This window comes from Theobroma cacao, chromosome 9 (assembly GCF_053813885.1).
Source record: "Theobroma cacao isolate CCN51 chromosome 9, ASM5381388v1, whole genome shotgun sequence".
NCBI lineage: Eukaryota > Viridiplantae > Streptophyta > Magnoliopsida > Malvales > Malvaceae > Theobroma > Theobroma cacao.
The window spans coordinates 8923291-8949541 of NC_142647.1; the positions used below are offsets into that span (position 1 = coordinate 8923291).

The 26251-nt window shown below is 34.7% G+C and overlaps 4 protein-coding genes across 6 annotated transcripts; 2 read left to right on the forward strand and 2 right to left on the reverse strand.

Moving 5' to 3' along the window:
* Positions 1–456: 456 nt before the first annotated feature.
* LOC18588977 (cytochrome b-c1 complex subunit 7-2, mitochondrial) lies at positions 457–3202 on the forward strand. Of its 2 annotated transcripts, none has more exons than XM_018127850.2 (4): positions 457–675; positions 759–916; positions 1650–1697; positions 1812–2420. In XM_018127850.2, exons 1-4 carry the CDS (start codon positions 582–584, stop codon positions 1842–1844), a joined length of 333 nt encoding a protein of 110 aa, XP_017983339.1. In that variant the 5' UTR covers positions 457–581; the 3' UTR covers positions 1845–2420. The 2 variants fall into 2 exon arrangements, with proteins under 2 accessions (XP_017983339.1, XP_017983338.1); XM_018127849.2 differs by lacking the exon at positions 1812–2420 and adding an exon at positions 2861–3202 and having other exon boundaries at positions 460–675.
* Positions 3203–13248: 10046 nt separating this feature from the next.
* On the forward strand, positions 13249–16730 carry LOC18588979 (BIIDXI-like protein At5g11420). The gene is made up of 3 exons (XM_007013752.3): positions 13249–13448; positions 14650–15147; positions 15916–16730. Exons 1-3 carry the CDS (start codon positions 13346–13348, stop codon positions 16440–16442), a joined length of 1128 nt encoding a protein of 375 aa, XP_007013814.1. The 5' UTR covers positions 13249–13345; the 3' UTR covers positions 16443–16730.
* Positions 16731–16971: 241 nt separating this feature from the next.
* Positions 16972–21335, reverse strand: LOC108663474 (uncharacterized). Its single transcript, XM_018127797.2, has one exon. It carries the CDS (start codon positions 20951–20953, stop codon positions 18356–18358), a length of 2598 nt encoding a protein of 865 aa, XP_017983286.2. The 5' UTR covers positions 20954–21335; the 3' UTR covers positions 16972–18355.
* A 549-nt stretch (positions 21336–21884) lies between these two features.
* Positions 21885–25264, reverse strand: DNMT2 (DNA methyltransferase-2). 2 transcript variants are annotated; one of them, XM_018127825.2, is made up of 10 exons: positions 25057–25259; positions 24837–24947; positions 24504–24597; positions 24283–24401; positions 24055–24177; positions 23222–23573; positions 23022–23116; positions 22691–22756; positions 22527–22591; positions 21885–22389 (listed from the first exon to the last, which is right to left on the reverse strand). In XM_018127825.2, exons 1-10 carry the CDS (start codon positions 25129–25131, stop codon positions 22311–22313), a joined length of 1179 nt encoding a protein of 392 aa, XP_017983314.2. In that variant the 5' UTR covers positions 25132–25259; the 3' UTR covers positions 21885–22310. The 2 variants fall into 2 exon arrangements, 1 of the variants encoding a protein (XP_017983314.2); XR_016028214.1 differs by having other exon boundaries at positions 22315–22389; positions 23239–23573; positions 25057–25264.
* Between the last annotated feature and the right edge of the window lie 987 nt (positions 25265–26251).

The window sequence follows — 26251 nt, forward strand, 5'->3', positions numbered from 1 at the left end:
TATCTTAATTTATACTTAATATTATAAACTACTTGTCTATGATGTCCCTTGGTGCCAGCACTGATCCTTGTATTTAAAGCACAAGTCACCCTTTGTTCAAGACTCAATGATTTTTTGAGGGAGCGAGGGCAACTAAATATCACGCGTCAAAATTAAATAGGGTGTTGCAACTTGCCCATGACAGACATAATGAATGGACACAAATCAAACTTTAACCACGACGGGCAAGCCTAGGGTAATCCTGTCCGGACCAACAAATAAGCATGCGCTGCAGCTCTGAGATCCTTAAAGAAAAAGTTTGAGACGTAGGGTCTGGCCCAAAAGAAAGAATGGACCAAAATAGGGTTCGTAAAGACGGGGTTATTAGGTGCATAGGGGCCCGATAATCCATCAGCTCTGAAACGACATCGTTACTTGTCCTACATTTGCGCTTTGAAAGAGTCTTGGTATTTGCCTAATGGGTAGTAGACAGCGAAACAGAAAAAAGGAAAAAATAATTATCGACGATTCTTCCAGAAAACAAAATAAAAAGAGATCGGTTCGGAACTACGGTGAGGTAGAGAGAAAGAGAGAAGCAAAAAATGTCGTCGTTTTTGCAATCATTTCTGGATCCGAAGAAGAGCTGGTTGGCAGCTCTGCACATGAAAGCCCTCTCCACCCGCCTCCGCAAATATGGTTCGCTTTTCCCCAAAACCCTAACCCTAATTTCTTTTTTTTTTTAAAAAAATTCAATTAAACTTATTGGAGAATTTGCTTAGGCCTTCGCTACGACGATCTTTACGATCCTTACTACGATCTGGATATCAAGGAGGCGTTGAATCGGCTGCCACGTGAGATCGTCGATGCCCGTAACCAACGCCTTAAGCGTGCCATGGACCTCTCTATGAAGCACAAGTATCTCCCCAAAGATCTTCAGGTTTCCACTTTTTCCAGTTTTCAGTTTAGATTTGGAAGAATTGTATTTGAGTACTTAATTTGGGGGGATTTTAGTTGTTTTTCTGTAATTTTAAATAAGATTTGGTCATTATATGTTAGAACAAACCTCGAATGGATCCTATTGTGAATCATATTACCCTTTAAAAGCATATGTCATTGATGTTTTAGCATTTTTTATAATTAAAAAAAATAACACTACACGTGTACTAATATCCTGATATTTTGTGTATGGCTGTAGCCCTGTATGGGATATAAGTAAGATAGAACTCTTGAGTTCTTTTCTAGGATTGGTTGCTACTTATAGTACTTGATTTTTGCTTCCGAAACCAATAGGTAACCATTAAATGTAGAAGGTTAAATTGTTCTGAATTATTAAATGGAAGTAGCAAAGTGGGAACTAAACTCTGTTTTACCTATAGAGCTCAATCCCTCTAAGGCTAGTAAACAAAGTGGATGCAGAGTGAGGAACTTAAATTTCATTATTTGTATCTATAAGATAAGCAATGTCTATTTTTGGTAAACATCAGTTAATTTCTTTGATTATGTTTATAAGTCTAAACCATGTATTCTTGCCACTCTTTTCACTTTGTAAGAAATGGGGATGGGTAAAAATAGCATTAGTTTATCAGTGTTTTTGATGTGAACATGCATCTTCACTTCATTACTGTACTTTGAGGTCTCATAATTCATTGGATTTTATTGTTCCTTTGCAGGCTATGCAGACACCATTTCGGAGCTATCTTCAAGATATGCTTGCTCTTGTAAGTTCTTAAAACAGTAAAGTTCTGTTGATTAATTGACTGATTTGATTTTGCCTCTTTTTTTGGCTTGGTTATTTCATGTGAATATCGGACATGGGTATGTATTTGACACAGGTGTCTTCAATTTGTTATACGGCTATCTTATAGGAAGGTCATACACTCATGTCCCTACCTTATGAGGTGTCAAATAAATTTCCTGCATGCATACTTTAGAAAAACTGAAGAGTTGGAGATTTGGAGTAACATTCACATGATGTGAACAGTAATCTGTACACTGCAGTAATTAGTATGTTTCTATCTAGTTATGTAGAACAATTTTGCTAGTACTTGGTGTATTCCGACAAATAAATGGATAAAGTAATAGGATTCAAATTTCATATTTTCTATTTTATTATCTAACTAGGGAACTATTGCTCATGCTGCATTTATTGTATTCATTTCCTCCGTTTCACTACCGAGACTAGTTTGTTTCTATAAGACCCTAATTCCTTATAATTATATTTCAGATGATTCTGATTGTTACCACTATATCAAAGTAGAAAGTTTTATAGGGATTGTTGTATCTGATTGAATTCTGTCTTTTTACTTATTGGATTTTAAGAAGATTTCACTTCAATCTTCATATGTTAATCGTCTGGGATGTCAGCAATTGAAATCTTGTTCTACAAGGCCCCAGCTTTATCTGAAAAAACTTTCTAAATTAAGATGGATGGTTATGGTTCATTTTGGTGTCAAAATGCAAGATTCTTTGTAGTTATATTAACTTTTATTAGTTAGCTGGTTTGGGATGAAGTTTATATGATTGGATTGCTGCAATGCTTACCAACCAAGAGGAGTTCATATGGTTGAAAACTTCCAGGTTTCTTGCTAATACTACTATGTGATTGGATTGTTGCAATGTTTACCAATCAAGAGGAAGTACATATGGTTGAGAACTTCTAGGTTGCTTGCTAGTACCAGTTGTTACATGTCCCGTCATATTGTTTATCAATCACAATTTGCAGACACATTGTGTGCTTTTGCTGCACTTTATCTATGATATAAATTAGAATTTTTACCTAGTATGTTCTGTGTTAAAAAGAAGCATGACTTGCTTTTAATGTGTAAATCAATGGATAGAGTTTGAGTCTGTGTTAAGATACTTGTCGGTTGGTATCTTGCAGGTGAAGAAGGAGAGAGCAGAGCGTGAAGCTTTAGGAGCTTTACCCCTGTATCAGCGAACCATTCCTTGAGGTTTTAAGAGTCTCCTGTAGCTATTGCCGTTGGAGTTTATCTTCAGAACAGTGATTTGTATGTCGTATCATGCTTTGCTAGCAGATGTGGACATGAATTTTGCCTGTCCTATTGGTTGGTTACACAGTGATCTTTGTCAGTTTTGAATGGAATCACTAATTGGGTTTAATCTGTTTGCAATTCCCTAATAATATGTAAACCAGCGAACTGCATTTTATGCTTGAATGCAAATTTACAATGAAACCTTACTCACATGGAAGGTTTTCTTGTTAGTGGTTGGGTGCATTTTGATTTGTGTGTTGGCCCCTGAACTAACTTGCATTTTTGTGTAGATCTATACCGACCCATCCTAGTTTTGTAGGCAATCGTTGAAGCCCATTGGGCTTTTAGTCCGACAAATAAAGGTAACACTTTTTATCCTATAAACACTACTTCCCATGGCTAAAATTCAGCACTTAAAAGACTGCCTGGAGTGTCTCTCCCTGTGATCCGTATTACTTATAGAAGTGCCCTTTTGGATTTTATATAAGTCCATCATGGTTACTAATCCTATTGTTATTAGTTTTTCCTGCTTAAAAAAGAAAGCCCAGAGGCCGTCGGTATTTAAGGACGGACCTTACCTCAAGCTGATCCATGAGTCTGTGGGCTTCATGCTTTCGTGGCAGACCTAATTCAACGTGCAACCCTCTGCCCGCGAATCTGCTGCTATTATTTTTGTCGAAATTGGTATATCTCCATAAATAAATCTTGGTCTTTCACTCAGGTGTGTCTCCAAATTGAGCTACTCTGTACCCATAGGAATTAGGATGAGGGAGGGGGATTTTTTATCCTTGGCATCAATCTCTCAAGTATCGTACCGTAGCACTTTCTTTTTGTCCTTCGATAGTTGCAAATGCTTAACTTCCTCATCGCTGTATAATATTTAGTAAAACTTGGTTTTGTTTTTGTTCCCAGGACAAGAGCATTGTTTTTATCTTTGCCCAAATCATATGGATTTCTATCCAACATTTAAAGTCCGCAAAAATGTCTCACTTGTTAGGATGTGTCCCAATATTTGCGTCCATTGAAACCCTTAAACCATGTTATCTAGGTACCAGACTTTTAACCATCCTAATTACCATTGATTATATTGTCCTGCAGTTGGATCACCAGCATTTAACTCCGTCGTCCTCTGATCGGATCATTCTCAATTCCACGTTACAACAAAGTTGAGCTATAGTTCCCTCAACAATTTACCTTAGCAAACAACAAAATATTAGTAAGAAAAAACGAAATAGTAGTATTGACATGAAGAAAACATCAATAAGAATGAAGGGGAAAACTAAAGATTACTGACATATACATTGGGGTTGAAAATTGAGCTTGGTACAGGACTGGGAGAGACACAAAAGCAAGCGCTGACATTTTTGTTAAAACAGTTACTTGCATCACTTAATTGCAACTTATTCTTCACCATACAAATAGCTAGGACTGTTCCTGTTAGGTATGGTTCAAAAATTGTTGATGAAGAGGACAAAAAGTAGAAAGAGATTTTCTCCAAACATGTCAGTGTAATCCAAGTAGAATTAGCCATGTGGAAATGGGTGGTTTTGGTGTCCTCATCTTCTGTCCCCCTTCATCTCTATCCATCTCCCTTTGTTTAAATATTATACAACTCAAGCCTTGCAAGGAAGATTTTCTTTCCGATGGACATTTCCATGTGATTCCATGAGGCCCATGCCTTTAATGCAGGCAGCAACTGCTCTTGTAATAATAAACCATCCTCCGCCTTGTCTTTTTGGATTCATTCTTTAATCAATGGAGATTTTCAAGTCCGGAGTGATTGGTAATTGAATTAAGTCATGAAGAAGGTACGGAGTGTGGGGAGAACCCTGTGAGTGAACGTTCAAATCTTCTCTTCAGGCAGCCATGAGCAAACAGGACAGGGACATCCTAATCCCTGAGACAAGTTCAATGAATGTTGGACGCGTGGGCAGTTAGTGCACCGCCTGATCTGCCCAACATAATCCCTCCTCGTTTAGCCAAATACAGGGTTCAGTTCAATTTTGACATGGGATCAAACTCCAACCCTCGAGCTCGACCGTCGCTGGAGGCAACTCCCTGGGACTTCTAATTTTCTTCCCTAGCAGTGCTAAGTTGCCAGGATTTAGGAGTAAGCTTTTTGGATGCCAAGCCAATTGGGGAGTTGCAATTTTGCACCCAACATGTATTTGATCACAACCCTAGACAAATTAATTGTATAGAGAGTTGCAATTGTGATAAATTACTTCTCAATCTCAAAAGAAAGTACAGAGAATTGTGATAATTGCTTTCATCAATCATAATTTTTAATCTCAACAGTCAATCACAATCATAATACTAAATATGGCTCCTAGCTTCTTTTTGGAACTTAATGCATGCCACATGTCAAAAGTTCCATATAAGTTCACTATAAAAAAAAAAAGTTTTTACGATAAAATAACCACAGTTGTCGACAGATTTTAAATTTTTATCAATAAAAATATTAAATTTGATAATAATTGGTTGTTTTTGCTTAATGAAATATAAGTATTATTATATTTAAGAATTTAATTCAATTCATAGTATGTCTATATCTTTTACTTAAAAAATCAAGTTTGCATTATATATATATATATAATTAGAATATCTATTTAACGATTAAAAAGATTACATTTACAGCAATATATGGTAACAATTACTAATTACAGATTAATATATCTATATGTAAACACTTGAATATTTGATTTATTGGTTGGTGCATAATTTCTTACTTAAAAGAGTAGGGTTCGAATCTTTCTTTTTTCAATTATATATATATAACGTCAAAACTACACATTATGATGAATTTAATTGATCATATTTAGGAACATCAATTTGAAAGAGTAGATTTGGGTTTTATTTGTTTTGTAAATTGTGAAAATGAAATGCACATTTACTTATATATTTGATAGAGTATAAGTACAAAATGTATTTCAGATTCACAAATTTACAATTAAATGAGGACTTAATAACTTTATTAATTTGAAAATAACATTCATCAAAATCATGTTTACATGTGTGTGTCACATAATTTATATAAAATTTAAAATTCAAATATATTTTTTTTCAAATTCAAGTTACCAAATGCAACTTCAACGGGATAACCAAAATCCTACCATTATAGCATCATAGATGGAAAAATGCCAAGTCTAGCACATTGAAATCGAATGAACTTGGACGTTTTTGTATTTTTTATTTAGTGAAAGCCGAATTCAAGTTTCTAACCAATTTTTTTTTTTTTTATGAGTAAGAGATAGATACATACATACATTAATGCTCAAGTCAAATATGCTTAAGTGTGTAACTTCATCCCTCAATGTTAATGCTATACTTAATTGAAAGGATCTATACCTCCCTACGAAATTTGGGATGCATTTAACGAACCTTTCTCACAATAATTATGGATTAAATCAGATTATTGCATTAAAACGATTAAATTCAAAATTTAGAAAAAATATGAAATCGCGTAAAAAATTTTAAATTAGACCTTTAAAAAAAGAAACGCAGTTTATAATTAAGAAAAGAGTGACTAATACTAGCTAACTAAAGATATTCAACAACCTTTCATATGGTATATAGAAAAACCTACAAATTGGTGCAAGCTGATACCTGTCAATGCAAATACAAAGTCCCGGTCTAAAATCAAAGCTCAGTGCATTATTGGAAGCCTGACCCTTTTTTTTTTTTTCCTCATTTAAATTGGTTAGTATCCAAATGAAAGCAACACCTGATTAAAGCTAAGCAATTTGAAATTCTTACTGCTTGCTTTAGATCCGACTTGTGATTAGTCAGACTTGGGGGTTTTTCCGTTGGATTGGTAACTCCATTCGTCGGCCTCTGTCAATATCAGCAACTAGAGCTGTTAGCCCCTCAAATTTCGTGGCCACAATCTCAGGGATGCGCTGTTACAACCAATCCAGATTTCCGACACTACTATTCGGGGAGCGAAGACAGCTGCTGGCCACTGTCACTCTCAAACAGGGTTCCAGCACCCAATGCATGCACGAGCTCATGAACCCTAAAAGCGGATCTTCACATTTTTTCCTTGTCCTGTTCTTCAATCCAGCTTGATATATACAAGTTGCTCTTAAGGCGTTGCCATCATCGTATTCAAGGAAGAGAAATCGACGGATTAAGCCAGCAAAAGACATAGCTAGCTCGATTTGATTGCCACTATGTATATATGTATCTTTGGATTTGGACCCCCTCCCCAGTTAATTTGTTGTCTTCTCTCTTTTTTTTTTCTTCCTTTTTCAAAGTTCCATGGCATACTGTTGATGCTTTTACTATTCTTATATTATCATCATGTTAAAGTATCACTATCAAAAAGACAAAGATGTATGCACCTTTCTTATCCAACCTATCAATTCATTTTTTTTCTTTTTTTTTTTTAACTTAAAAATATAGTTGAATCACCATTCAGAATTCAAGGTTTAATTATAACAGAAAACAGTGTTCATACTTAACATTATTATAATCACTAAAGACACATTATTTGAATCTTAAAAAGGGTAGGATCAGTACTAAGAGGTGATGATTTCAGGCAAAATCATTATTGATAGTGATTGACCGAAGAAGGATTTATATATATAATTAATAGTTCATGCATGCCATGGTAAAGCAAACAAAGACTATCAAAATATTTTATAGGCACTCATAATTGATGTCTTTGGCAATGAATATAGGTTCATTGTATTTTTAAATGGTGGGAGTTCCAATATTTGTCTCATCTAGCTGGATAAATATATATCAGCTAAGTTCAAATCAGTACCTTTGGATTCACTATGGATATTAATTAATTGTTACAATTTTCATAAAAAGAAAGTTTGAAACTTACTGAAAAAAAATGGTAAGAAAAAGATGTTCATCAAGTCCTCTTGTGTCCATATCAATTTGGACTTTCCACTTTGTAACATCTATAATATATATAAAAGTAAGATGTTTCAATTTCTTTCAATTTTTTTCAATTGAGTCTTTAATTGAATGACAAGTCTCATTCAATTAGAACTCCCTTTTATTTTTTTGACCTTTCGTTTTCTATTGAATTAATTTTTTTTAACACCTTATGCTAAAAATAAGTTGTTTTTGACATTTGAAGGGTTTTTTTTTTTGTTTTTTTAACTTTTATTTATTTTAATAAAAAATACTTGAAAACAATAATTTTTAACTTTTAATGCTTACAAGATAAATTTATTTAATATTTATCAATTACAATTTAATATTATTTTTTATCTATATTCTCTTATTCTAGATGAACTTGAATCTATAGTATATAGATACCTTTTTTATATATAAATGTTTAAATTTCAATAAATATCCATCCAATTCATTATATAAAAATAGGATAATTGATTGGGTCAATTGATTGACATTTGTCATTCTTAATTAAATTAATTTTTTTACACCTTATGTCAAAACTACATTATTTTTTACATTTGAAGGCTTTTTTTTCTTTTTTACTTTTATTTATTTTAGTAAAAAATATTGAAAACAATAATTTCTAACTTTTAATACTTATAAGATAGATTCATTTAATATTTATCAATTATAATTTAATATTATTTTTTGTCTATATTCTTTTATTCTGCATCAACCTGAATTTATAGTATATAGACATCTCTTTTGTAAATGAATGTTTAAATTCTAATAAACATCCATCTAATTTATTGAACAAAATAAAAAAGTCAAAAATGCCTACTCATTTTTCAATATACATGGCACACAGTCATCATTTAATAAATAAATCAATTCAATTTGATAACCTTTAGCCATTCATTTTATATATAAAAGACATATAATACTAGAAATTATTAACTATTTTATATTGATAGGATCTTTATATTTTACTATTGCCTTATATTTTACAACTGTTTATTTTAATCTGTTAATAGTATATGTTATATACTTTCTCATTTCTTAATAGTTTATTATATATCTAATAATCTTTAATAGGATTATCGTCTTTTTTGGATAAATTCTGTTTTAAATAGGATAATTAATTGGGTCAATTGGTTGTCATTCTCTATTGAATTAATTTTTCTTACACCTTATGTCAAAGCTGCATTGTTTTTTTTACATTTGAAGGGTTTTTTATTTTTATTTATTTCAGTAAAAAAATACTTGAAAATAATAATTTTTAATTTTTAATGTTTAGAATATAGATTCATTTAATATTTATCAATTGTAATTTAATATTATTTTCTGTTTATATCATCTTATTCTATATGAACCTGAATCCATAGTATTTAGACATCTCTTTTCTACATGAATGTTTAAATTCTAATAAATATTTATCCAATTCATTGAACAAAATAAAAAAATCGAAAAGGTTTATTCATTTCTTAATATACATGGCACATAGTCATCATTGAACAAATAAATCAACTAAATTTGACAACTTTTAGCCATTCATTTTATATATAAAAGATATATTATTAGAAATTAATAACTATTTTATATTGATAGGATCTTTATATTATATGGTTGTCTTATATTGCACAATTGTTTATCTTAATCTGCCAATAGTACATGTTATATTCTCTCTTATTTTTTAATATTTTACTATTTTATAATCATATATGTAGGTATAAGTTTCCAGTAATTGAAATCAGAGCAAATCATTATTTTCAATTAATACCAATTTATTTTTTCCTCTATCAGTAAAAATCGGACATTCATGCAGTTCACTAATATAATATTGCTTTCTCTACAAACTCTTTTGAAAGTACCAAATTGAAATCTACTATAGCATAATCAATATTTCTTATGATCTTTTTCGTAGCGTAGTTACGGACACCATCCTAGTATATATAAAACCACAAGTAAAATTCTTATGAAACCTCTATAATTCTTGGTGACAGAACTTTAAATAAATACAAAGAGAAGTAGTCAAATAACAAAAGGGCAGAGCTTCCCCATAGCTTTTTTTTTTTTTTTAAATATTGATTTTGTATCTTGCTATTTTTCTTCCTTCAATTGCACCGCCAACAAGGATATAAACCTTGAACAACCAAATTTGGATTCCCAAATTCATACAAGTACAAAAAAAAAAATTTTTTGGTCTCAAGCTACCGAAAGAAGATTAAAATGCCCTTTTGATTAAATTGAAGTAATGGTATAACTTTGCAGTGGTGTAGATCTAAAATTATGACCAGACAAAAAGAGAGAGAAATTCCAGAGAGAAATTCCAAAAAAGAGAAAGGACAAAAGGACAAAGGCCCCCTTGATTTCCTGCATAAGCTCGGTCGTCCACATGCAGGTGATCACAAGGGGATGAGGCTGAGATTCAGGTCGGCCCATTTTGCTAATTTTTTTTTTCTCCGTATTACGCTTTTATATATTATTATTATTTTTATGTAAAATATGTATATAGTACATAAAAGGGCTATGGGCCCACGTGCTTGTTCCTGCATGGAAGCCCAGAAACAAGCCACGATCCCCCTCGCTTAGAGTTCTAGGGTTTGGAATAGGTCAGCTGGGATTTTCAGATTTTCAGTCTTCCATCTCTTGCGGGTCCCAACTCCACCATCCTGTAATCAGTTGCCCCCACTGCTCCTCGTGGTATGTTTCTTCTTCTAGTTGCACATCTTGTCCACTACGTCATGCAGGATTTTCTGCTACTTTGTACTGAATTAAAGGGTATTTTTATCATTCAAACATATATATATATATATATATATATATATATATATAATATAGACTCGAGTATAAAATCTCTCCTTCTCTGTACTAATCAGTCTTTTCTTACCACACCATTTTGAATGACTCATTGTTTCTTCATAGAATCAATTAGGATTATGGGGTTTGACTCCTCTATCATGACCCAATTTTATTACATATAAATAAATTTTCTTTTTTTTTTCTAAACAAACGGGTGTCACTTGTCAGCAAAATTTGGATTTGATCCTTCATTACGTTTAAATATATCGACTAAAAGGTCATGGAATAATATATTAGCCAGAAGAAGTAAAGAAAAGATTGAAGAGGGTAAGGGACAATGACAAGGGGAAGGGGGAGGAGCTGTTAGAACGCTTTTGTTATCAAGCGAGCGCAACGCATCATTCTCCCATTCCAGTTCACTCTTATCTTGTGTGAGCTCAACTGAAGGGATGACGTCCACCAAACACCGGTGACCTTTGCTTCCTCAAATCATGACATCTGGCCTTTTGCGGATGGATTAATTCATCAGCAGACATTAGCAAATGGAAACCACTTTCAATGGGCCCCTATGCTACTCTCTGCATGAGATAAAATCCAAGCAAAATGTTGTAATATACAACCTTTTTTCCCTTTTTCATGATTCCAGAAGACTAGTCCAGCCTTCTGAGAAAAGTAAATCACATGCAATTATCATCAGTTTTTTGAGCCCCGTTTTTCCTTTACATATTCTTTCCACGTTATCGTCAAATTCTATGTAATTATTTCTTGCTGATAATGCAATCTAAACGCATGTCTAATTAAAAAAAATCATAATAATTGAAAATTTTATTAAATTGTTAAAAAATTTTAAATAACTTTTTTATTACGTTGAACTAAATTTTTATATTTTTATTTTCAAATAAATAAAATTTTTTAACTAATAATTAATTAATTATAATTAATTAAAATATCACTTATTATTTTTTACTCACGTGATCTTGACTTTGAAGGTAAAAATACCTCATGATTATGTCATAATATTCTATCAGTATAGCACATTATCATTTATGTCAATGGTGTAACGTCAACGTCACGTAGTATAGAATAATAAGAGGCATTTTGACTAGTAATAATTATTCAATAATTAATTATAAAAATTTATTTTATTTGAAATAAAAGTACATGAGTTTAATAGAAGATAATAAAAAATAAATATTTATTTAAAATTTTTTAAACAATTCAAGGACATTTTTAACTATTATATAAAAAAATAAAAAGATTTTAGAAATCTTTTGTAATGAGGCACAATATTTCTCTACGGGGCACATGGTATGCTTTGCAGCATAATACAACAAAATCGAATCATGTTAATCACCTGATTAATACACCCCCATATACATGTTGGCAAGAAGTTCGCATTTGACTTTCATAATTCCGTTAATAATATGATTATATAATAAGGTTAATTAATGATTTGGGTTTTAGGTGTATGGTCAAATTAGCTTCATGGTTATAAATGACTAAACTCGTCACCTTCTCAAAAAGACTCATTAATTAATTGGCATTACTAATTCATTGTCCATACCATGTGATTTGGTTGTATACCACATTTTTGGGCACTTTTTGGCTATTAAGTTAGCTTTGAAAAACATTCCTTAAAGGGTGTCTACTTAATTAACTCAAATGTTGAATATGAGTATACTTAATTAAATCAATTAATGACAAAGTTGTTAGGTATCGGAAAACATTCCATACCAGGAGCAGATGGTTGTGTAATTATGAGGCTGTGGTCTTCAAAATTTTTGAAAGATTTTATATATTATATATTTAAAATATTAATTCATATCATTAATATAAACATATGATAAAAAAACTAGTAAAAATAAAAAAGTCAAAAAATTATCACTTGATTAATATATTAATTTATCTTGTTTTAGTTTTTTCGATTTCTACAATAATTACAAAAAGAGCTTTTCGCAAGATTTCATAACAAAATGATAATAGTTTTTTTATAATTAATTTAATTATTTATATTAAAAAAGATAACACTAGTCTTTTCAATACATATTAAGAACTTTTTGTTGGTATACATGCCTATAAAGATTCTTTAAATTTTAGATTATTTAGACTTCATGTGGTTGATATTTTTATTTATTATTCATTTTTTACAAAAAAAGTAAAAATATTAATCAAATAGAGTTTTAAAAACGTAATCCATTCTATCTTAAAATTCGAATAGGTAAGTAACAATTTATCAAAAATCAATGGTTCCACATAAATAGGAAACAAAGTGAACGGGATGATGAATGTATATTTAGTACTATGTTCTAATTAATTAATGACAAAGCAAAACTAATCTAACCATCAACTGACAAAAATGTCCTCGGCATCAAATGAAAGTTTAAGCTCAAGATGTCATGGCCTTGCATGCGTTGCAACAGCTTAGGGAGTGAAACCATGTGACATTGAACAGTTTTTGTCTTTAACCTCCACCAGAGCAACCCAAGGAGCAATTACGTCATCAGAAAAACCCCACGTGAAGATACATTCACGAATGTCAACTTCGTTATTCTGCTCAAATCCAAGGGGTTTCTTATAACTCAGCATGCATATAAGCCCCATTCTCTCCTCTGTTTAGCCCTCAGCAACTTGAAGGTGCATCTCTCTGTTTTGTTTTCTGCATCTCTCTGTTTTGTTTTCTTTCTTTCTCTTAGAAAGTACACTAAGACTTAACAGCAATGCGAGGGGTCATCTTAGTGTCGGTGCTCCTTTGCGCCACCTGCCATCTCGCCCTTTCCGCAACCAATGGCACCGCGGAGAGGAACGGCACTGTGGCAGACGGTAAGAATACTCGTGCATGCATATCTGTTTATATACACGAAAAAATGTATATATACACATGTATACTTACCACGAACTTTTAAATTTGTTACTATGGTTCTTAACAGCTTGAGCTTTTCAGAAAAATAGTTTGTCTTTTAGCATGAAATTAGAGCTTTCTTTTTGAAAAAAAAAAAATTTTCTCTTTTCGTCTCTTCGTTTTTGCTTTGGAGAGAGGTTGTAGTACGGGCTAAGAAACCTTAATGACAACACCATGTTTATGGTTTTTATATTAAATTGCTTGCTTGGTTGATCACCATGTGTTCTGGTTTAAGCAGATGCTCTTAGCTGGTTGCTTTGCTTGGGTCCAAAATCTTCTTCTTAAATGCTTTCAACCTGTTGTTGCTTACGCCTCTTGACCGCCTTTGAGCAGAATTCAGAGGAATATAGGGATGGAAATTGATATTTTTGGTTGGTACAAGAAATCTTATTAAGTTAGTATGCTTAGTTGTTGCATATTAATTTGTCATATATAAAACCACAAGACAATTCCAGCTAGGATTTGAAAGATCAAGCGTAGGTCGAGAATGACCAGTATGACATTACTATTATGATATTTTTGTTCTTTGTGGAGGGTATTTTGAGGTCATTTGGATGTGATGACTCAAAATTCATGACTATGGTCTAGCTACAGGGTTTTCAGGGAAATTTTGCAGAAATCCTCAAAAATAGAAAATCTTTTTACCTAAGCAAGGCCCGGTTTAATCAACCTATTTGATATGTAGTAGCAGATTATTTGGAACGGTCGTGATAAATTCTGGTGATGGACCACGGATCGGCTTGAGCTGGAGTTTGCACATGATGCATGTTAAAATGCAGTATTAGCATCAATGGTTGCAAGCAGTACATAGCTTGTTATAGCCTTATAGTTTACTATTTTTAGCAAACATGCCAAAAGTTTGCTGAACAAGTTTCTGTTTTTTTATTTCCTTTGGTTTTGAATGAAGACATTTTCACTTTCAATATACTGAATACTCACTCAAACATCTTTCTTCTATAACTCTATCTGTTCTTTTGGGGACCACTAAGATTCATGATTGAAGAAACTATAATAAAGTGAGCTCTTGAAGTCTGATTCCATATTCAATTTTGCTGTATAGCAAGCATGGAAGAATGGGAGGTTGGGTTTAATGTTTTGTCTTTCTATGATGATTGAATCCAGGGCTACTAGATAATGGTAACTTTGAGCGCGCCCCAAATGCAACAAACATGAAGGGAACCGTGGTTGTGGGGCGGTACGCAATACCAGGATGGATAAATGAGGGCTTTGTTGAATACATAAAGTCTGGGCAAAAGCAAGGGGACATGTTGCTGGTGGTGCCCGAGGGGGCGTATGCAGTTAGGCTAGGAAACGACGCATCCATCAAGCAGGCTATAAAGGTGATCGTAGGGCTGTACTACTCCATCACATTCAGTGCAGCTCGGACTTGTGCTCAAGAGGAGAGGTTGAACGTCACGGTGGCACCGGATTCCGGTGTGCTGCCTATCCAAACGGTGTATAGCAGCAACGGTTGGGACAGTTATGCATGGGCATTCAAAGCAATAGCTGCTGTAATAGAGTTGATTATTCATAATACAGGAAAGGAGGAAGATCCAGCTTGCGGACCCCTCATTGATGCTGTTGCTATCAAGGCTTTATATCCTCCCAGAGCAACCAACAGTAAGTCTTCTTTTCACCTTGAATTACTGTGTGTCTTAAGTTAGACCTGATTGAAATTTGGTTTTTCACCCGGGGGAATTCACATATATACAAATTTGATAGCGGTCTTTTTCTGCTCATCTTTTTTGTGGGACATGGAGCAACTGGCAAAAGTAAATGTTGTATGTTGTATGGGCTACAATGATGAGGGAGACTGACCAAATTATAGGTCATTCCTGCTGGAGGAATCTATGTTAATGTTAGGAAGTGCTCGGTATACGGCATTTTCAAAACAAAACTTCCCTTCATTTGGTTAATCAGGACTAGTGCATTTAGCACTCTGATTCTGTTAATTGATGTGTAGAAATCCGGTTAGAAACTGTGGTGTAGCTTTCCCCTTTCCTTAAAGCCATCGTTCAGGGTGAAAATAGGATTAACTTTTATGTAATTCACACATCATTAATAACATTAAATTATTTCATGGTGATGTTGCCAAAATGACAGTGGTGAAAATTTGACAGAAGAGGAGCGAAATTTGAATTTGAGATATTGCTATAACAACAACAGTGTGGCCACCGGTTTCAAGTTATGATTCAGCCAGCTGATCAAACAGACAATTCCATCTAGAAACTAGTGCAGTACCTACCACCTCGGTCCCATTTCAAATGACATTGAATGCTATTCTTTCACTATAAATAAATTAATTTTGGTTTTAACATAGAAATTAATATTGATTAAGACTGTTAGTAATGACGACTAATTTGGCAATTTAATTTTCTATTTCTGCAGAGAACATACTGAAAAATGCAGGTTTCGAAGAAGGTGCATACATATTCCCCAACACTCCATGGGGTGTCCTAATCCCACCCAACATCGAAGATGATCACTCTCCTCTCCCTGGATGGATGGTCGAATCCCTCAAGGCCGTCAAGTACATCGACTCAGACCATTACTTTGTGCCTCAAGGGCGAAGAGCAGTGGAGCTAGTCGCTGGGAAAGAGAGCGCTATTGCTCAAGTAGCAAGAACCATCATTGGCAAAACATACACACTCTCCTTCTCCGTCGGGGATGCTAACAATTCTTGTGCAGGTTCTATGGTTGTGGAGGCATTCGCTGGCAAAGACACGCTCAAAGTTCCCTACGAGTCAAAGGGCACAGGTGGATTCAAGCGTGCTGTGCTTACATTCAAGGCTGTTTCCACCAGGACAAGAATCATGTTCCTCAGCACCTTTTACACTATGAGGAGTGATGACTTCTCTTCTCTATGCGGCCCTGTCGTTGACGATGTGAAGTTATTGAGTGTCCGTAAACCTTGATCACGATCAACCTCTCTCAAGGCTGTTGATGAAGCAAGTCGGATATGGCCTCGATCCGGATATATCCAATCTTTTGCTATACTACGAATGTTTTCTTTTCCATTTTTGGGCATGGCATGGCAAATCAAGGGTTTTCGTGTGAGCTTTAGCATATTAATCCAACAAAATAAGAGTATATATATATATATATATATATACTATATCAGGATAGCATACTAGTGTGATTTTATTACGTGTTTATGTATTTTAGCATAATAAATGATAAAAAAATTATTAACTATTCATTTCTGCGTTTTTCTAAATTATATTGATAAAATGATTTTCTAAGTCAAATGTATATTTTAGTTATAACAAATTAGTAAACTATAATATAAGCAATTATGAATTGTGACTGAATAAAGAAAAAAGATTATACAGCACTTGATCATTTGGTTCATTAATTGACACATAATTTTTACTTTTAAAATAAAATTCAAATCTCTTTTTTTTCAATTAAAAAAAATTACAAATATGTGACAAAACAAGGATCTGAAAATTATGAAATCCGTTAGAAATACACTACTTCTTAAAACATAATTGTAATGAACTAAATCGAAAAGTAATTTTGCAATAAGCCCCATCTCCATCCATTTACACACCAGGAATGACTTTCTTCTCCAAGAAAAAAAAACACACAAACTCTAAAATATTTTTAATCAATATATATATAATTAGGAGAGATGAAGTTACATCGGTGTAAAACTAATCAAGTTTTACACTTTTTTATACCTTCATGTATGATTATACATGTTAATAAATTAACAAATTATTTTTAATGACAGATCCCACTGGAACAAAAAAAAAAAAAAACATGAGAGGGAGAGTGCCAGCGCTGGAATAGGGACCGGGATGGTGGACAGGGCTACCAATCAGGACATCAAAGGGAGGACTGGAAGGCTATGCTTCACACCGTTTATGTCAATGACCTCAGTATAAGGGTGATCTGGAAAGCTGTAAATGAGGTTTTCAGCTAATTCGGTAAGGTCATGGAAGTGTACATCCAAGTTCAAAAGGGAAGAAGACAGGTGAAGGATTATGCCTCTGCATTCATTAGATACAAGGAGCTAGCTGAAATGAATGCTGCTACACTGAGAGGGAATAACAGGGTAATCCACAGTAGATGTATTGTGGTGAAAAGAGCTAGCTTGGCAGGATTGGTAGTCAGAATAGCTCTCAGGTGAGAAGGGGCATGGAAAGAGAAGGAGCTAGAGACAAACGTTACTATTTCTACAAGGAGGTGCTAGCTAGTTATACAAGGATGCTTAACAGCCGGCAATGGTGAGAACATGCCAAAAAGAGTAGCAAATGTGGTACTCCCAACTGCCAACAGAACGACTTGAAAGGTGACAGTGATGGGCAGTGTGAAGTAAGTGGTCATGAGGGGAAGCAGCTGACCTTCAACAGGACCTTACCTCAAGCGGATATGGACAGGCTAAATCGGTCTGTAATGGGAAGGCTACACAAAAGTGTATATTATGAGATGGGTACAAGAGGCACTAGTGCGTAAAGAAATACTGGCAGGGGGCCTCAATGTGGCTCTGATTTCTGTTGATGAAGGGGAAATGGTGGAGTTACTGAAGAACTATAAGGAGGTTTTTGTTGAAAGGTTTGAATGTTTGTACCCAAAAGAGAAGCCACTGCAAAACTCAACAAAACTATACATTGCCAACTCCAATTGCATTTCCAGCCAGTCCAGAACCCCCACACTATCATGCATCCATAGCCACCATAAACCAAAGGTAACTTTCTCTCTGCATCCTCAAATGCATGGCAGTTCAACATGCCTTGTCTCTTTGCAGCTGACAGCTATTTCTCAATACTTTCCCCGCTGGATTGAAACATGGAACGCTTTGAAGCAATAATTTGCCGGTTATTTAAGCACAAGAAACTCCAGAAAGAGAAGTTTGCCCCTTAGCTTTTCCATTTATAAGTATATCATAAGTAGCGGCATCAGGTACGAGACCTCTATCAAGCATTTCATTATGCAATCTCAAAGCCTCTTCTAAATTCCCTTCCTTGAACTGTCCAGCAATCAAAGTATTATAAATAAGAACACTAGGAGTCATACCCTTTCTGTCCATCTCTTCTAAAATCTTGCGAGCATTCTCAAGCTGTCCTTTATTACAAAGACCATTTAGCAGAACAGTATAAGTGATTATATCAGGCTCAATGCCCTTGGCAAGCATCTCTGAGTAAAGATCAAATGCAAAGAGTAATTTACCCTCTCTCAACAATCCATCAATCAGTGTAGTGTATGTTTGCAGATCACAAAGAATTCCCTCATTTATCATTTTTTTGTGCAAGTCAAGAGCAGCTTCCATGTTATTTACATTCCTAAACCCACGAATCATGCTGTTATAAACAATCACATTGGGAGATAACCCAACTTGTTGGAGTTCAGAGAAAAGCTCACATGCTCTGTCCATGTCTTGCTCCTTGCAAAACCCATCAATGAGGGCACTGAAAGCAGGAACATCCAATCGAAGACCCTTGCTTTTCATCTCATATTGCATTTTCAGCGCAAGATCAATGTTATGGCTTTTGCAAAACCCATTAATCAAGGTGGTGTAGGTGACAACATTGGGAGAAAGCCCACTTTCACACATTTCTCTGTAAACTGCCAAAGCAGAGTTCATGGCACCCTCCTTAACAAACCCATTAATAATGCTATTGTATGTCAAACATATAGGGACAAAACCCTTATCAACAAACTTCTTCAGCATATCCCTTGCCTCAGATGTACGACCAACTTTGGCCAAACCATTAATGATTATGTTGAATGTGAAGTCTGAGGGAGTAATATTCACGCCCACCATTTCATCAAAAACATCTAAGGCCTGTTCAGCATTACCTTTTTTGAAATGCCCATCCATTAATATGGTATACGTGATGACAGTAGGTTTAATGCCCCGTTCAAGCATCTCTGAAAAGACAGTATGTGCCATATCCATATTCCCTGCTCTACAGTGGGCAAGAATCATGTTATTGTAAGAAGCATAAGTAGGTACCACGCCATTATCCTCCATTCTCTGCCATAAACTGTGAGCTTCATTTACCTTACCATCATTACAGAAATGGTATAAGAGAACATTATATGTAAAAACATTGGCAATGCCAGACTCAACTGCCTCATCAAACAAATTGGATGCCTCTTTCAATGAGCAAGCTTCTAAGAATCCACGAATCAAGGAATTCACATTAAAAACGGTAGGTTGAATATCCATGAGTTTCATTTCTGTATAAAGCTCATACGCCTTTTTCACATTCTGCTTCCTACAACACCATTCAATCAGAACTGCATAGGTAACCTTGTTAGGAGTAAGCCCATCCTCCTTAATCTTATTAAACAGATATAAAGCACTACCAATATCACCTTGCTTGCAATATCCCTTCATTAAGCTAGTAGCAACCACCAAATTCAACTGCTTCCCACAACTCAACATCTCATCTTTGAGCCTCAACGCCTCTGCCAAATTTCCCTGCTTCACAAATGCCCCAATAACAGTTGTAAACGTACCTTCAGAAGGAACCCATCCCCTATCCCTCATTTCCCTCAATAACCCTCCAGCCATATTCAAATCAGGTTTCTGGCAAGAAGCCTGAATAGCAATACTATAAACTGCAGCATCAAGTTCCGTCCCTCTAGCCTTAGCCTCCTTGAAAAACTCCTCTGCTTCCCAAGGCTTCCCATCTTTCAAAAATGCACGCATCATCAAAAGAACTGTAACACGATCACCTCTAACTCCTATGGAAACCATCTTATCATACAACTCCCTAGCTTTATCGATCAAATTCCCCCTAACCAATGCTGTTAAAAGAATATTCATAAAGGGTAACATAGGAACTATATCATGCTCAATCATTCCATTGAAACAATCCACAGCATCATCAATCCTAACTCTAACATAACTATTCAACAAGTAATTAAAAACCCGCGAATCCAACTCAAAATCAAACCTTTTCGCTATATCGATCAAGTGATCTAAAAAAACAATAGGGGTAGGTCCTGAATCGCCTGCAACAAATCTATTAAGCAAATATTTAACTTGTTTATTAGTCTGTTGGGATCCTACCAAAATGTGAAGCAGAACGCAAAACACATCGATGCTTCGGACAAAACCCCGCTTATTTTCGACAAAACGGAAGTACTTCAAAGCCGATTCCGGATTGTTTCTGTGGATCAGAAGAGTGTTGATAACATGGGTTCGGGTCAAGCTTGTATCTTGTGTTAAGGATGGTGTTAAACGGGGGTCTTTGGGTGTGGGCGGGATAAGGCTTCCGGGACTGTCGGAATCTGAAATGGATTTACTGGGACAGTGGGAATCTGAGGTGACTTTCTCAAGAAAATTAGTGTTTGGGTTGGGATTCCCGGGAAGTGGTGTTTGTGGGTTAGAGCAGAGGTATTTGGGGCTTGGAAAAGAACGGAGAAGAAAAGGTGAGATGGATGAAGAATTTTTCAGTGGAGCCCTCATTTCGCTCTGGGTTTTGCCTTCGCTCGGCAGAGAAGAGAGGCAGAGCTCGTGTCAAAACCCTTGAGAGGTTAAACCCTGAATTTGAATCGGAAGTGAAAAGTGAAAAACAAGGGGAGAAACTATGGATTGAGCTGGGCTCTTTCTAGTTTATGGCGTCGGCTTTCGGAATTGGGTCAGATACGTCAATGTGAATTGGCTTCGTTTTCACCAGCAAATGGTGGACCGAAGATAGTTTTGGTGAGTAGACAAAAATGGCCCCAAATAACGATTCTAGGGAATTTACCCTAAATTGTTGCAGGATCAGGGATTTGAACCAAACCCTTCTCAAGCCGGAGAAAAGAAATTAAAGACTAGTTGAGATCATTTGGGTAAATAAAGAGGTGAATGTATTCTCCTGTTTGAAGAGTATGGGTGTAATTGTGATGCCACCGCAGGGATAATAGATTAATAGTGGTAAGGTGGTGGCATCAATATCCATTAAATGTGCTTAACTAGCAGTGAGCTATATATGGGATCTCCCATATTTCCTTCTTCCATAATCCATATGGTATTGTACCTGCTACGCTGTCTACTTCTCCTCATCTAGTTCAGAGTTATTTTGTCATGCAAAGGATGCTGCAAAAGTGACCTCAAGGCATAGAGATTGTGAATACATAAATAATAGCTCCCCATGCATTCAGTGAATTATTTCTTTGAATAATGACAACTATGAACACTTGCACAAGGAACATACCTATTAAATTTAAGAAATTATAAATTTAAGCTTCAAACAAGTTTATTCGAGGAAACAAAATCTAGTATTGTGCAAAGCATGGGTCACAACAACCTAATGACTATACAAGTTTAGGCTTCATTCATAATTGTGCAAAGCATTGGATCATTCAGGAATGGATTATAATTCTTCATTGACCTTTAGAAAATAGATAGAAACTTGCAGAACTGCTGTTTCATTTACGAGATGACTCAGAAATGTTTACTGAACAACAATAAGTAGCACTTGTTTGCTTATAAACATGCCATGGCAAGTTCTTGCTGGCAAGTTTAAAATTACCTACCATCTATTAAGCCTACATCATTCTAAATACAATAAAAAATACAAAAGCTTTTCATCCCTCTAGATATGATGGTTATAATACAATTTCTACATTCCCTTGGACAGACCTCCCTCAGCTAACTTGCCAATTAATTTCCTAAGGGGAACAAATCAGATACAAATAGGACCCACTCAGTCATCAGCTACTAGATTTTCAGACTGGATCTAAGTGGAGCCACAATGCCCTGGCTTAAGAACTTCAGACACTCACCCTTGCAGGGAAAAATGATCTGCATCTGGTGAATGGAGCTCTTCAGCTGAAAATCAGCATGGTTGGGCAAACAGATACTGGAGTAAGGGAGCAACAACAGCTGCACTTAGACTATTTCCCAGCATTGCATAACTACATCAAAAGAAAACAGATAACTCCAATTTGTCAAAACAATACATACATTATCCACAGCAACATTCTTAAAAAGTTAAATACAGTAAAATTTAGTTCAATGAGGAGAAAAACAGTCCTCAAGGATAACGTCATACCGCTGTCTAAGGCTTATGTGCTTTGGAAACTGAAAATCCTCTGGAAAAGAATGCAAATTGGCAACCTAAACATTGTAAAAGGAAACTAGTTAGAATTTCTAAAATTTTTTGTAAATGAGAAAATAAAACCAGGGAAATCAATAGATACATCAAAACACACATACCTCCCTTGGTGTAAAATATCTAAGGCACTGCTCCTTTAACGAAGTAGCTTTCCCCTTTCTCTTTGGCTGCACATTGCCCATTCATAAATGTCATGCAAAAAAAGGGCAACACCAAGATAATGTTAAGATTTGCATTAAAGGTAACTGCACGGCAAATAAGATAAGAAACTGCCCTGATGTCTACAATTGTTGGGTCCGCTAATTACATTGAATATTTAGAAGTATATAAAGCAGTTGAGCATGAGCTTTGTATCATCTGATAAGCTGGACATATAGCCTCAACTTTAAGTATACAATGATAGATGTCAGCATTCTAAGAAGGAAACTCTACCTGAACTGTTGCCAAGAGGGAGCCAGTACCTTTCACATATCGATAATAGCTTTTCGTAAAACAACAGCATCGTTTCGAATCCGGGTAGACAATATCTAAATTTCATTAAGGATTACTTTAAGAAGAAAGAGATGATGCTCAGTAAATGCGTTAGAGTTCAAGTGGGCATCAATAAAAATTAAACAATATCGAAAAGATACCCATAGCACTTCCCCACCTCTCAATTAGACTTAATGGAACTACAAACTGATCTATAGAGCTGAAATCAAATGCATCTCCTCCAACAAATTCCTCAGAAGTTTCCAAACCATTTGCAGAAACATCAGTAGTCCCGAAAGAACTGGTCTCCACGTCTACTTGATCACTTGAAGAAGTAAATTCAAGAAACTTCTCTATTGGTTGGCAAGACTCGATCAACTTATCCCAGTTCTCTTGTGATTGATCGTATTCACCAATCACCATGTTCTCATCATTACCAAATAACGGGCTTGGAGACCAAAGAAGCTGGTTATTGAACAGTTGGCACTGAAAAGATAAGGGCTTTCTTTTTGCCTGCAGAAATAAACCAGAAATTACACTAAATTCTTAAGACTAAAAAATTAAAAACTTATCACACCAAAAAAGAAAGAAAGAAAAAAAGAAGATAAAAGGAAACCTAAAGACTTCTCAAGTTTCTAGATAAAAAACCCAAGTTTCTATCAACTATTAATTGGCACCACCTATTAGAACTTGTACAACAGTTCACACAATTTATTACCCATATCAGACTTCTCTCAAAATACTTGTCCTTGGTTTCAGATCTAAGCACACTTACACATTTATATGCAGGAATATTCAAGTTACGAACAAATTGGCCAATACAAAATAACTGAAGTACTGAACTAAGCTCAAACATGAGTCAAATGAGCTCAATTTGCTTATTGAATTGTGCCATGCTGATATTTGCTGAAAACTTAAGCTATTGAATGGCTGATAGAATATTCTAAATATAAGATATAAATATATATATCTAGAGAGAGAGAGAGAGAGAGACCAAGCAAAAGTAACGTGGCCTAGAATAGGGAACACCAAATTGAAGTGGGCTCAATATAAGCTCCTGTGTAACAAAATCAGATTTTGCCAATATTTCAACCATTTTTGCACGAGTATCTGAAGTCTGCAACATTTCCAGAGTGAGAGAGATCAGAAAGTGGAGAAGCAAGTAAAAGACCTCAAATTACAAATTTGGATCATGTCACAAATGCGTTCTCAAGAACCATACCTCAAATCCAACAACATTTTCCACAAATACCATAACTGGAGGTTTTAACATGCGTGTTATAAGTTCAAGAATATTAAGAAATGAAAATGCCCGAGCATCAGCAGAGTGTTTTTGAAGACCTAACAAAAAAATAAAAGGGGTTTCCCATGTTCACAGTGCTAATTATCAACTAATCAAAATAATCTATTTAAAGTGTAGTAAGCAACATTAGCAAGCTTCACCTTGTCTAGTGTAGGGTTGGCAAGGAGGGGAAAGAAGCCACACGTGTGCCTTATAGCTGTCGAGATCAGCATCAGTTAGGCTCTGAATGTTTCCCTGTCCCAACCACAATGTTCAGCATAACATAAACAGGTAAAAAAGTAGGAACTTCCATTGTTTGAGTAGCCTAAGACCAAAGCATGGAAACCGAATATGAAAATTTACAGTCAACTATAACCAGAACACAGTGAAAAGGACAAAACTAGATCGATTTTAAAAAACAACAAGGGAATTTCAAATAAAAAATCATAATTCATAAATATATAAAATCAAGCAAGAAGACCCATCGAGAGGACCTGATAAGGGCGGTGACCGAAATTGTGTTGGTAAACATCATTAGCTGTATCGTTAATATCAAAGGCTTCGACTACTTGAGCGTTGACACCAGCTTTCATTAGCGAATACCTCTAAAACAAAAGTAAATATCTCACTCGCACCCATCAAGTACTAATTCAAAGAACAGAAAAACGATTTAGAATTTTGGGGGTTTTAGGAGGGGTTTTAAGAGATACCAACCATGCCGCCAATGCCGCTGTAGAATTCTAATACTCGCCATGGCTCCTCTGCCCCTCTGCATATACTTTCCGCCATTTCTCTTTCTTCCCCAACACCGCCGCTTTTCTTGTTGGCTTTTTTGGTTTTTTTTTTAAGCTTCCAATCCAAAGTTCGGAGGGGAATTATCAAGGCTGTAACCGTGGGTCAAATATGAGCATGAGATGAAATAACGCAAACGTAACGTCAGGTGTAGTGTATTGTCTAAGATAATTCCCCTCAAGTGTATTAGATTTATATTACTAGGACCATTTTTCAATGACAGTATAAAAATGAGTCAATGTTCATCAACTATATAAGATATCTAAAATATTTTTTACTATTAAAAATATTATATATAAATAATAAAATAATTAAAACTATATGTATAAAACAAAATTTTCATCCTACAAATATTTATCATACATAATAAAATTATCATCTTCCAGCAATCCTCAACAAACATTATATAAACCATAAAGCTTAATTATCATCCCGTGATACAAGAAATGCCTTAAACAAACTCTTCTAAGGTTATCGTTCTTGACTATGAGTAACTATACTTACTTCTCATACTCTATTAACTACTCGAAGATAGATGCAAAAATTACCTTGTCTAATCCTTCCATATGTATCACTTGCTCATAAAGGACGACAACATCAATTTTGCCATCACTTTTTTTTGGTTTATGAAAAAGAAAATCTCTCTCAATCTTTCTAACATTTTGTCAACTTCAATACCGGAATTGTGCAATCTTTTGCAATGAGATTGTGATAAAGAAGTTCTAATTGATGAAGATGCTTGCCTCCCCTCTAACATATTCATTAACTTTATTTTCTAAGTGTATGGGTATTTTATTAATTTCAATGTTCTCTTCTAACTCTAAATCGGCAAAAAATCTCGTGAAATTCCCAATTGTTATATTTTTTTCAACAACCAATATCATTTCATTATACATGTTAATTTTCTTGTTGATGAAAAGTATATACCCTTTTTTTTAAAGTTGGAAGAATCTCTTAAGGCTAGCTACCCTAAGGTTCATATTTAAAATGTATCTATTTCAATTTATTAACAATTTCTTTCTAACATATAATATGAAAATATTAATAGTATAAATCAATAAGATATATGTACATATTGTCACTTCATCCTCACAAACTTATATAAATGCAATGATCA